This window comes from Musa acuminata, chromosome BXJ3-7, assembly GCF_036884655.1.
Source record: "Musa acuminata AAA Group cultivar baxijiao chromosome BXJ3-7, Cavendish_Baxijiao_AAA, whole genome shotgun sequence".
In the NCBI taxonomy this organism is placed as follows: domain Eukaryota; kingdom Viridiplantae; phylum Streptophyta; class Magnoliopsida; order Zingiberales; family Musaceae; genus Musa; species Musa acuminata.
Window position 1 is genome coordinate 41,355,456 of NC_088355.1, and position 13,458 is coordinate 41,368,913.

Sequence of the window (13,458 nt, forward strand, 5' to 3'; positions counted from 1 at the left end):
TTTTCTACTACTTTTATCTTGTAATAGCCACCTTTATCTATTTTATGAGGCTTCGTCATTTTCATTTCATCATGATTATTTTCATCTTGTCACTTCGATCCTATTGTTTCACTTTGATTCTATTATTTTATTTTATATATAGCGTTTATTGGTATAAATATATCATTGAATGAGACATGCTCGTTGAATGATAGTACAGTATACACACATCTTTGTCTACATTCTTCTTGCGGTCTCGCTCTCGGTCGCACTATATGATGTCAAGATCTCCTCGCGAGGCAAGATGCCAGCTTCAAAGGCTTCTCACACATTGACATATGGCCAGTACAAAAGTAATTTTTCTTGATAATAGGGATAGAGGAACGGAAACAACTAAATAATAATAATAATAATTTAAAAATAATAGAGAAAAATTGTATTACTACCAAGTTTTGAATAAGGATATCAAGCCATACCATCAGGAATATGCTTTTGTTCTTGCATCACTCACATATTATATGAAAAATATATATACAGCATTAATTTGTTTCCTTTCTTCTGTTACACATCAACCACCTGATACCTTTCTTCCGAGAACTATTCTTCTTGGTTCAGTGGGTTGATCTATCCAAATCGTACTTGGTGGAAGCGAAGTGGTACCACCATGGATGTACACCCAAGTTTGGCGAGTATCATCTGGACAACGCATGGACATCGGTATCAAGCCCTTTGCTTATGACTCATGCTTATTGCATGAGCGAAGATTTAACTGAAGAGGCATTACGAAGCATCAGCAAATACCAAGATTTTGCGTGATGGTCATCCATGCTTTAAAGTCTTTACAATGATATGACTCATGACGACAACGCAACACATCACAATCGAATATCTCCTCCATGTCGTTGATGTCTTCTATTCTACAAGCTGAGCTGGCGAGCGGCGATGTGTCAAAATCTATCCAGTACTACATGTATGAAAGAAACGTGTCAGAGGATGTGACAGGTGAGAGTGAGAGAACTGATTAGGGCTGAATGAAGAGCATTAAATGGAGATCGTACTTCGTCTTCTCCATCGGAACCCGAATACTTCAAGAGGGTGGCAATTAACGTCCCTCGGATGGCCCCAATTCCTGTACGAATATGGAGACGAATATGGAGACGAATACGGTATTCTTGATGGGGAAACTAAGAATTAAGTCAGGTTATTGTTCTTCCAACCTATCGAGCTCTAGATATATACCAAGAATAAAATAGTCGAAATGGATCTGATGTCTCTTTACATATGAATCTCATGTTGGGATCTAATATTTCCTAAGGTCTTTGTGAGGTATACGTTGTTGAATCCGTCCATTGTAAGAGAAATCTATTGTAAAATTGTCTGTTCACTGTTTAGCCCATCAAAAACTTCGTTATCGCCAGCCACCGGCAAGTCTACCCAATAAATGTACTGCTCGTCTGGTCAAATTCCAAATACTGTTCATCTAGATTGAGTGGCAATAAATTTAGTACATGGAATGAGCTGGAATCGTCCCCACTGCTCGTGGATAGTCTTTCGGTGGGCGCCACGTTGCACGATGAATAGTGCTCCAGCAAACGAGGGGTCAATATCACTGGCGTCGTTTTGCAAAGACACAACGGCATCGCTTCGACGAAAGCACTGGAGGTGCAAGTTGAATAGCCCACTTGGATTTCGAGATCTAATCCAAAGTGCGGGAAAAACACGGAATAAATTTTTTTTTATATCCAAATACTAATTTAATATCAAAATATAAATATCAATCAGAATAATATAGTAGATCAATAAATCAAACTTTCACTATCAATAGCAATGATAATAGATTTACAATAAATCTTTTCTAAAATAACAAGAATATCACAATAACATCAAGACCATATATTTTGTGAGAATTTTAGATCTCACAAAATGGGTATAACAGAAAAGTATTTCGGAGAAGTAAACTATAAATCAATACTGTTGGGATTGTAGAGTTTGCTGTAAAGATTCTTTACATAAAATTTGGATCTCACTGATCGAAAACTCAAAAATCTTATTTTTTTCTCTTTCTTTATCTCTCCGTTCTTTTCTTCTCTCTCTGCGCCGCCACCGCTCGCTGCGCGCACGTTCGATCGTTCGCAGCCCTCAACTGCGTGCGTCACTATTTTTTTTACCTTATTATTATTTTTTCCCTTTAATTACTGATTTGGGCTCTTGTGCCGACAACAAATTATTTGCACTCTTAGCTTTCCTGCTACACGGGGGAATGTAAGTGAAATATATCATCAATTCAAAATTTAACTATTTTTTTAATCTATTATTATATCACGAGATCATTCGGATGCGATCCACGTGTGATTTGATGATGTTGCCATCGAATGTGATCAAGATCATTCACCAATTTGGGAATGCTCAAGCCTAATCCCAACTTGAGTTACGATATAAACATTGGAACATTAAGTCATTTGTCAAACTGATGACAATCGATCTCACAAAAATTATATTAAAATATTAGCCAGTATTATGTCATTAGAGAAACTTAGCTACTAATGTCAATAATAAAATATTGCTCTCAATTCTCATAAAATATTTTTATGTTTTTAATACCCAAAATGTATTTTATAACTGTCAATATCTTTTTCTCCCTTTGTAGCAGTGGAAACACTCATATCATCTTCTGAGTGAATATTATCGATCATCTCAAATTTTTTTTTATTGTTTGTTCTACTACTTTTATGTTATAATGGTCGTCTTTATCCATTTTATGAGGTTTCGTCATTTTCATTTCATCATGATCATTTTCATGTTGTCACTTCCATCTTATTGTTTCGCTTTGATCATATTATTTGAATGTAGATAAGATGTGTATGCTGTAGATGTAGATAAAGATAAGAAGAATGTAGATCATATTATTTGATCTATATTATTGTTTCGCTTTGATCATATTACTGTAGATAAAGATAAGAAGAATGTAGATCATATTATTGTTTCGCTTTGATCATATTATTTGATCATATTGTTTCGCTTTGATCATATTGTCACTTCCATTTTATATATAATTGAATGTAGATAAAGATGTGTATACTGTAGAGCATGTCCCATGATATATATATCATTGAATGGGACATGCTTGTTGAATAATAGCACAGTATATTGTATACCTTCTAATTGTCATGCTTTGCTCATGATTTCGTGGGCACGACCCCGGTAGATCTGGGAATCCAAGTGGGCTCTTCAACTTGCAGCTCCAGTGCCTCATTGGCTGGCGCTATATGTTCAGTACTTGAGACTGCCACCGTCTTTCTTTGCCAAACGACGCAAGTGATATCGACCAGTCGTTTAATGGAGCACTATTCATCGTGCATCGTGGCGCTCACCGAGATACTTGTTGGTGAATATATGTGCCGATGAGTCAGCATGGCCCGGTCCACGGATCGATCTCGGTAGTCTTCAATCGGTTAAGCTGGATGCCGAGGTCGGTCGGGCCCTCGCGACTGGGGGTTGATCAGTGTTTCTCGGTCCGGGCGTCATCTATACTGAGCCACGTCTCTCCGTCTCCAGGTTGGTTGCAGCTCGTCTTCGTATACTGGATGACGATTCTCGGGTTGAGATGCTCGCGGCTCGAGGGTGGCCGCTTGCCTGCAAAAATGGCCTTCATCAGTAATTGGTTCTCTTCTTTTTTTATCCCCTTCTTTTCTTTGGCCGGATACTGGCCATGGGCTTTATACTATTGTACGAGAGTTGGTCGCACGCGGGCTCGACATGGCAGCTGATCCTCAAGGGATGAGACGATACTGTGCGGCCGTCGTCCCGGGACGCGCGGAACGACGCCAGACGACGCTGTCCCGAGCTTCTAAGACGGGACATACCAAATAGCGTCTCGGTACGGATTATAACTTAGCGCGTTGTCACGGACAAACTTCTAAATAAGATGTTTGATGTAATGCTTATGTATGTCCGTGTCTTTTGGCATGTTCATGCCTTGTACAGAATGTAGAGGGGCGACCGAAGGCTTAATAGTCCCACTTTAGTTGGGTTGGTGGCCTCTTTAGGCTTGTAAATAAAGGTTGTGTCATGTGGACACGTGCGAGAGCTTTTCGGTTTGTAATGGACCATTTTACCCTTTGTTGTGCCACTGTTCAGAGCTTGTAAAGTCTGTTTGTAATTTGCATTGTCTATGAAGTATTTTTCGGAGATGTTTGCTTGTGGATCCCGATTGAGGCGTTCTCTCTAACCCGTTCTCTCTTTTGTTGGTCCTAAGGGACAATGGGAGGCTTCGGGGAGGCTGACCTTTGCGGACGGACATGCAAGGGTGCCGCACGACTTAGGCAAATCCAGCTAAGTCCGTGTCATATGGTATCAGAGCGGGACAAGCACTCATAGAAACACTTAGCATGCAAACGTGGGGGACCTAGCGGGACTGCGTTGAGGGCAGTCAGCACACGCGCGACCGTTTGGGGGAAAACGGGCATGGAGATATAGGGAAAAGGAGTCGCTCAGAGGAGCGGGCATTTGAGATTGGCATTCAGAGGAATGGCCAACCCTTCGCGCAAGAGGCACCACGAGAACAGGCAAGCTTGGAAGAATGTGGAGCGCACAAAGGTTGGGATGGCTGAGTTTGAGCTACGGCTCAACGTTTACAACTATACTTGATGGTGCTCTAGGCAAGCGAGGCGCTTGGCAAGAATGAGACCATCCAAGGTGGGATGAGTTGCTCAACGACCAAAAGAGTTATGCAAAGCTCACAGAGGTGAGGGGAATTGCTAACTCGAAGAATTTGGTACTCATGCATGGGCTTGTATGCGGACGATGGAATGTTCGTGGCCATCCCAAAGCGACTGAAACTCGGCGCCATGGAGCATTGAAACTTTCTCTTCGGCATGTGAAGGATACGTCCGTCGGAGGCTAAAGTGTGCAACGAGTTCAGTATGTTGCTAGGCCTTGAGGGGTGCAGCGGGGGCTGTATTGACATGGAGTCGCAATCTAGCAAGTGCGTTTGCAGGAGGCAGAACAGTGCACAGTTTGTTCAGCAGATCAGAGTAGTCCAAGGGGATGGTGGTCTCCGAAACGAAGAGAGATGTTGCTCCAACGGGATAGTTATCCAGGAGGGATAAGTCCCGGCTCTCCAGAGGGAGAATCATGTGAGATGGACCTTACATGTTGAGGAGGAGTACCTCAACAAACAACAACTCCACGAAGCTCGATGGACTGAGCAAGCGACGAGGAGTTGTCGCATGATCTCGCTCGAGGAAATGCATTGGTCGATGCATTGCGAGATCAAGTGGGGGAGCGACCTAAAGCAACTTAAATGAAGGCACACTTGGAGTCGATGTGGAGATTGGACTCAAGGGAGGGATGACCCGTGGAATGGTGGGCACGAGGGCCACCATCGACTCAATGCAAAAACGAGGAGCGGAGCAACTTGGGTGTAACTTGGCGAAGTATCCAAGCCGCATTAAGGGAGCCAGCATAGAAGTTGGAACGTGGAGCAGAGGCACAGTGCTTTCCTTAGACAGAGGTCAAGGACATGAACTCTTACAGAGGCAATAGTAGGATCATGTTGTTCCATGGGTCCTTCATTCTGACGGAGCGGACTCATCTTGCATGGTGCCAAAGACGAAGGGAGCTTCGGGGCACATGCACCTTATCTCGGAGAAGCATTTGATGGAGGAACTAAGGCGACTCAATTTGCGGAGGCGAAGTTGGGTTCAGAAGGCCTTAGCACAGGGCAAGAGGACGCAGAGGCGGGTACTCTTGAAGAATATGCCACAGTGTTGCCATTCGAGTTGCTATGAAGGAAGCGGTGCGCAGCGGAGATTGTGCTGGTAGGGGCAGAGGCCCAGGATCCAGACAATGGTGCACAAATTACAGTGAAGTCGGTGGACTTCGGGAGCTACTAGGCGACGGACTGTCCTAGAGCGGTGCTTCATCTGGGTGTGACCTAAGAGTGGGTGGATGAAGGTCGATTGCCAAAGGAGCGAACAAATCGAAGGTGGAGGAGACCCTGCGATGTATTGGCAGAGGCCACACATGGAGGGTTCACAATTCGAGTTTATTCCACAAGGATCAGAATGCAATGGAGATGTCACTAGGAGGCGACATGGTGCAGCGGATCGTGGTGGAACAGTTCGTGGCAATGCGATACACACAACTTAGTCCCAGAAGGGACTGGATCATATGGAGGTATGATCGGGAGCTACTGGGAGCTCCACTTCGGTGAACAACATGACGGCAAGAAGGGCTATGGATTCAAGGAGTGAAGGCCATGGTACCGCAGAGGCGGGTCTTCCGTGCGTGCATCGAATTTTGCATCGGATGAAAACCTTGGTCATCAGCATATGGGGGCTGGGTTCCACCAAGAGAAAAGTTCGAATGCAAGTACCAGTGAGTTCCATGGGAGGAACTTGATCATGCAGAGGTATGATCGAAACAACTGGAGAGTTGGACTGCTCTAGAGCTCATATTCGCTTAAGGGAGCCCGGCAAGTCAGAGGACAAGGTCGAGTGAGCGAACGTTGCTACCAAGGAAGCTAAGGAGAACAGAATCGGTGCAAACCCTATAACGTGATGGCAGAGGCCATGTATGGGAGTTGCAGTTTGTCTTTCCATCGACCAAACGGACTGCTTGGAGAACACAGAGGTGTTGAAGCAGGGGGTCGAAAGGGGCGAGGAAGCGACGACGAGTCCAGAGGGACTTAGCTACCCAAAATCAAGCATCAGTTAGAATGGATGTGGACTCAGAGGAGTGCCATGGAGACATATCTACTGATCGTGAAGAAAAGGGATGCAGATGCGAGGCGACGGATAGTAGGGCCATGGGCATGGCAGCGCCATGGTACCGCAGAGGCGGGACTTCCGTCAAAGTCATTGATCCCTTGCTCTCATGGAGGGAGAGCGCTTGGTCGTGAAAGGGGCCGAGGAGGTGGAGCATGCAGAGGCAATCTCCAAGTACCGAGACAAGGCTGAAGGGCAGAGGCCAAGAAACTTCGCAAGACCGGTGTCAACAAGTTTCTCATCAAGATAGCCGTAAGTGAAGGACTTCGGGTCATGCAAGAGTGCACGACCAAGGAACGAAGCAGGCAGTACGCTGTGCTGTACCTTTGCTACTCAGTGGAGTAGGCGGCAGGGTTGATGGAGAAGACGGTACAATCCCAGAGGCGACCTCATCTATCAGAGAATTACTCCAAGTTGGGGTGAAAACTTCCTGCATTCCAGAAGTTCAATGGCATTGAGAAGGTGAATTACAGTAGCTAACTCAACGCAAGGAGTGCAAACACTTCAAGTGCTTTAGAAGTGTGAGCAAAGAGCAGGCGAAGACCAGTAACCAGCTCGATGCATGAAGTACAACCTCGAGGAGGCGGGCGAAGTCAAGTAACCTTTGCCTTCTCAATCCTTAAGAGAATGGGCGAAACCGAGTACCCCAATTCTCTTATCTATCCAGCAGAGGAGCTCTGCACGAGTTCAAAGACCCTTCGAAGATAATGAAAGACAATAGTTGTCAAATCCTCACCAACGGTGATCAGTGCTTCTGAGAGTAGGTTGTCCGCTTCATTTCCCAACGAAATGCCAATCGAAAGTGGAAGTGATGCAAACCTACTTGGAGGTGACAACTAACTGAAAGGAGAGTCAATGAGCAGATTTTGTGGAGGAAGGACCCAAAACTTCAGAAGTTTGCGAGATGATGCTCGTTAAAGCTCCAACAAGCATCCACCCAGTTCAAGCAGCATGTGGAATTTTGAGAGACTGGCACAGTAAGGATGGTCTTTTCCTTCATCGGGGAGATCCGCAGGAATCAACAAGGATCAACACAACTCAGCCAACCCCACACCAGAGTCAGAGTCATTGGCGAGTTGAAGCAGCATGGCGGATCAAGGGTTCGATGACTAAAAAACAGCAGCGGAGAGCAGCTGGGAGCCAGGAGGCGCATTGCAGCTGGAGCAGAAGATTGAAGACTTAGCAAAGGCGAAGAGTTGCAGTGTTCACAAAGGCTTCTACGAGGACGTCGAAGGAATAAGTGGGGGAGAATGTCACGGACAAACTTCTAAACAAGATGTTTGATGTAATGATTATGTATGTCCGTGTCTTTTGGCATGTTCATGCCTTGTACAGAATGTAGAGGGGCGACCGAAGGCTTAATAGTCCCACTTTAGTTGGGTTGGTGGCCTCTTTAGGCTTGTAAATAAAGGTTGTGTCATGTGGACACGTGCGAGAGCTTTTCGGTCTGTAATGGACCATTTTACCCTTTGTTGTGCCACTGTTCAGAGCTTGTAAAGTCTGTTTGTAATTTGCATTGTCTATGAAGTGTTTTTCGGAGATGTTTGCTTGTGGATCCCGATTGAGGCGTTCTCTCTAACCCGTTCTCTCTTTTGTTGGTCCTAAGGGACAATGGGAGGCTTCGGGGAGGCTGACATTTGCGGACGAACACGCAAGGGTGCCGCACGACTTAGGCAAATCCAGCTAAGTCCGTGTCAGCGTGGAGGTGCTCTCATTGCTGATTCGACTATAGCGCGGTGTGACATCGGCTGTGACGTGTCTTGAACCCAAAATATACCTTATCAATACCATTCACGACGATCGGGGACGATTTCAGTTCATTCCATGTACTAAATCTATGGCCACTCAATATAGATGAACAGTCTTTGGAATTTTACCGGACGAGCAGTGCATTTGTTCGGTAGACTTGCCGGTGGTCGGCGACAACGAAGTTTATAAGGGGCTAACCAGTGAACAGACAATTTTACAATAGACAACCTTAGAATGGACGGATACAACAACATATACTTCACGAAGACCTCAGGAAATATTAGATCAACATGAGATCCATATGCAAAGAGACATCAGATCCATGCCGACCACTTTATTTTTGGTATATATCTAGAGCTCGATAGGTTGGATGAACAATAACACGATTTGATTCTTGGTTTCTCCATCCGGAGTGCCGTATCCATCTCCATGTTCGTACAGGAATTGGGCCATACGAGGGATGTTAATTGCCACCCTCTTCAAGTATTCTTCCAGTGGAGAAGACGAAGTACGATCTCCATTTAGTGCTCTCCAATTGACCCTGATCAATTCTCTCAACTTCTCACGTGCTACATCCTCTGACACGCTTTTCTCATGCTTGTAGCACTGGATAGATTTCGGCGCATCGCCTCTCGAGACCTCAGCCTGAAGAACAAAAGACAACAACGACACAGAGGAGATATCACATTCCGTATGTGTTGAGTTGACGTCTTGCATACCTTCGAGGTGGCCAAATCATTGTAAAGCCTATAAAGCATGGACGATCGTCGCACAAAATCTTGGTATTTGCAGATGTTTGGTAATGCCTCTGCAGTTAAATCTTCGCTCATGCAATAAGCATGAGTCAGAAGCAAAGGGCTTGATACCGATGTCCATGCGTTGTCCAGATACTCACCAAGCTTGGGTGTACTTCCATGGTGGTACCACCTCGCTTCCACCAAGTATGATTTGCAAACATCTGCCCACTGAACCAAGAGGAATAGTCCTTAGAAGAAAGGTATCAGGTGGTTGATGTTTAAGAGAAGAAAGAAAACAAATTAATGCTGTATATATTACGGCTCTCTTAAGGTAGGGTATTATGTCCAAGCCTTTCTCCTTCATGACTCTATATCCTGCATCGCTTGCCATGTTGAAGACTACAAGAAAACACAACTTCATGTACCCTGGAAGCTTGTCGATTGCATTTACGTCCCATCTGAAATGTCCAGAAGAACATATGTTGTGATGATCATGGATAATATAATGTTCATGTGTTGATAAAGAAAGGCAGGAGTTTCTCATCACCTATCAACAACATTAGTGAAAAGCTCGAGTTCGTCCAAGGTACCATAGACATCGTAAACATCGTCGATAACAGATATTAAGCTAACTAGCTTCGTTTGCATCTCCCTAAAGCTCCAAAATTGTGGTTCAAAGGCCCAACCAACTGTCCACAAGTAGTTCTCCATCAACCTGTCTCTGGAGAATGGCAACCTCTGTGCAAGACCGAGATCGGTCCACCATCTGGCGATCCAAGTTCACTGTTTAATAGACGAGAGAAGTACATACTATTCATGACTAGCTTAGTTTACCTCGACACTTCTTTGAGTTCTCTCTTATGCATGCTCTGGATCAGATTGAAGTCCAGCTTAGCCAATTCAAGTAGAAGAGGGTTCATGGTGGCTTCACTTTGGTATGTTTCTATGAACCACCTGGTGTGTATCCTTTCCATCCTCCAATTCAGTGGAAGCTCCAACGCGTGGGCCACATGTTCCCTGAAACGAGGCTCAAGTGATCCCTCTTCCATGAGCTTCTTGAGGTGCTTTGTCGTGAAGTCCATGGCTTCGATCAGTACAAACTCCCCTTCCATTCCAAGGTAGGAAGCTTCATATAAGCTCAGCATTCCTTTAGTCTGAAGCTGGAGGCAAGTTTTGAGGTGGCCCTTCTCATCTTTGAATCTGCTGAACATATCTTTAGTCACAAAGTTCATCGAGACGTTAGATTGCGGCACCATGAACGAACAAACCCAAGTTAAGGCTTCATGAGCATATCAACCATTTTCTTATACACTAAGCACATACAATAATAACATGTTGGTTAGGATGGATGTATTAGAGAGACTGAAGAATATTCCCATTTCGTCTTGATTAGGTTGCATCACTCGGCTATATATATATATATATATATATATATATATATATGTATGTACATATATATATATGTAGCTTCTAGTCGAGATGAATAGATTGTGTATATATTTTATACACCTTGTAACCATCAGTCTAGAACATTTCAGGAGAAATATTAGTTGAAGTAGACCTTTACGTGTCATAATTAGAACTCTACTCGATTTTATCAGACAGGCGTAGTGTAAGTGGGGTGAACTACCTTCATAAACATCGAAACCATTTTCTCTGAGAAGCCTGAAGAGAAGTGCTGTTGCATGGAGATTGTCCTTCAGCAGCATGCTTGTGTCTTCCAGGGATCCATGAATGCTCCCTAAAACATCCTTAATATCATCTTTAAAGTGATATGCCACACCAAGCTGCTGTAGGTGATCGATTAGGTGAAGCTGGTCCTCAAGTTTCTTCTCCTCCTGTATCAGTTTCACAACTTCCTTCTCCAAGTTACTTATCCTTGTAGCATTCTGCTCCTCCATCTAGATTTACAAGTAGCAGTAATCAATATACACAATAGCACATCTGAGAGAAGAAAGCAAGCTTAGAATACAAAGAGGTTATGGTGCCAACCGAGTGGTCACTTGTGAGTGACTGTATGTAGTCATCAGTCCATAAGGTTGGTTGGTAATTGGCTGATCTCCGTAAAAGAGGTTGCCCGCTGCATCTGATGCGTGGAGGGAGGCATGGTTGACGGCCATGGTGTTCGAAGGAGGCGATCCGCCGGAACGTACTGTGGCTGCTGCAAGGGAAGGATGTGGCACAAACGATAGGGAGAAGGCGGAGAGACATTATTTGGTCTGATTACTTGGTAGCTGGCAAACCCAGAATGTGTTTGTATAAGCCGGAGAACTTCTCCTTCATATATATCATGGAATGAGACATTCTCGCGTGATTATAAGAAAATAAATTATTGAGAAAAATAAATTATGATAAAATTATCATGATATTTTTAATATTTAAATATTATTTTATCAAAATTTTAAATCATAAAAATTATGATAATATATTATTATGATTCTATGAATAGTAAAGATCATGATCTCAACGTTGATCTCCGAAAGGATTTAATAAATATTTTATATTTATTATTGATTGAAAAAATTATTTAATTATCATATTTTATAATATCTTTTTGTGTATATAAATTCATACCAGTATTAATAAAATTAACCTAGTCATTTCTATACGAGAAACATAGTTGCTTCAAGGGATGGTGTCAATTCCATTACCACCTATTTGTTTGAGACCATAAAGAACCTAGCATAACTTAAGATATATTGAGGAAGATTATGATAAATAAAGTTTGAAGCTTACCTTATAAATATATCTTTAAAAATATGATCATGAAGATCTCTCGTTCTTGGCACTATATCAATAATGCACATGTTCTAGACTTGTTTGTCATGATAAGAAGAAGCACACAAATGAGGTTTAACTTTGTGTACCTTCGAATTAGCGAAATCATTGTAGAGGCGAAATAGCATCATTGAACAGTAGGAAAATTTCTTATCCTTATAAATATATTATTCATATTTAATTATCAAAATCCTCAATTGTTAAACAAAGTAAGACATAAAGTAATACAAATTATTATTGAATTCGCAACAACTGGGTTAAATGGGTTATAGTACTCCAGAATGTTGATGAAATCCCTTTCTAGTATGTAAAAAGGATTTTGAGGAAGAGGAAAGGTTTGTAGATATGTTAGGTTCCTTTTCATATTAGGAACACAAACAACATCAAAAAGTAAAAAAGATTTTAAGGAAAAATAAAGATTTGTAGAACCAATATAAATTATTTTAATACCTTTGCCATCATCTATCATGATATTATTTGAACCATCATAACCTAAAGTAAGAGATAAATTATTCAAGTCAAACGTAATATGATGAGAAGCCCTAAAATCAATAAATCATTTTGATGAAAATTAAAAAAATTAAGAAACAAATTGAGCAAACAAAGGTAGTAATAAAAATCAGGTAGGTGGTGTAGCAAGATATGTAGAATAAGATATGTATGAAGGCTGAAACATTCATACAATAGTAGCTTACAAGCGATGATATTTCTTAGCAACATGATCTTATAAGTCACATATTTGATAGGTGACTTTGTTAAATTGTCAATCAGATTTTTTGATATTTTTGTTGTGATGTTGTTGCATGTTGCCTCTAAAATGATACCACATATTGCCTCTAGAATAATTGCTTGGATGGTTATCTTAGATCTTGCTTTTGTTGCTAAGATTGGTTTTGTCGGCAAAATTGATAGTAATAAAAATAGCATAAGAAGATGGTAACTGTTGCTTATGATAAGCTTCCTAGCCAAAAAACTTATCATAAGTTCTTCAAATGATATAGGACTATTGTAACTCTTGCTTATGATAAGCTTCCTAGTCAGAAAGCTTATCCTAAAGTTCTTCAAATGATATAGGACTATTATAAACGTGAATCCCAAATAAGATCTCCTTGTAATCTAAATTAAGATTATTTAATATATAAAAAATGATCTCTTCATCATCAAGAAGAGATGCATCAGTTATTGCAAGTGTATCAACTTGAGTTTTGATAACTTACATATAGTTCAAAATAGATTTTGTATCCTTAGAAAGTTTGAATTTCTGGATGTTTTGATATATATTGTAGTAAATTTGGACCATATTTGATAAAAGGATTTTATTAAGACTACATAAAAAATGATTTGAAAAGAGAGAGGCAACGATAGCGGCATATCACTTCAAAGATGATATTGGAGACTTACAAAGATGATTTCTACAGCAGCTTGGTGTGGCATATCACTTTAAAGTC

The 13,458-nt window shown here is 41.9% G+C and overlaps 1 protein-coding gene across 1 annotated transcript; it reads right to left on the reverse strand.

Annotated features, from left to right (window-relative positions):
* Positions 1-8,760: 8,760 nt before the first annotated feature.
* LOC103993029 (monoterpene synthase 8, chloroplastic-like) lies at positions 8,761-11,352 on the reverse strand. The gene is made up of 7 exons (XM_065159451.1): positions 11,236-11,352; positions 10,863-11,133; positions 10,067-10,445; positions 9,780-9,998; positions 9,552-9,690; positions 9,215-9,460; positions 8,761-9,140 (listed from the first exon to the last, which is right to left on the reverse strand). The coding sequence occupies exons 1-7, from the start codon at positions 11,350-11,352 to the stop codon at positions 8,847-8,849; spliced, it is 1,665 nt and encodes a 554-aa protein (XP_065015523.1). The 3' UTR covers positions 8,761-8,846.
* Between the last annotated feature and the right edge of the window lie 2,106 nt (positions 11,353-13,458).

What these genes read in the sequence shown, in the direction of transcription:
- LOC103993029 (XM_065159451.1), bottom strand. Translation starts at nt 11,352, where the DNA reads ATGGCCGTCAACCATGCCTCCCTCCACGCATCAGATGCAGCGGGCAAC. An exon ending in CTACATACAGTCACTCACAA is followed by an intron (nt 11,134 to 11,235) that starts GTGACCACTCGG and finishes TTGTAAATCTAG; the next exon opens with ATGGAGGAGCAGAATGCTAC. An exon ending in TACCCTACCTTAAGAGAGCC is followed by an intron (nt 9,461 to 9,551) that starts GTAATATATACA and finishes CTCTTGGTTCAG; the next exon opens with TGGGCAGATGTTTGCAAATC.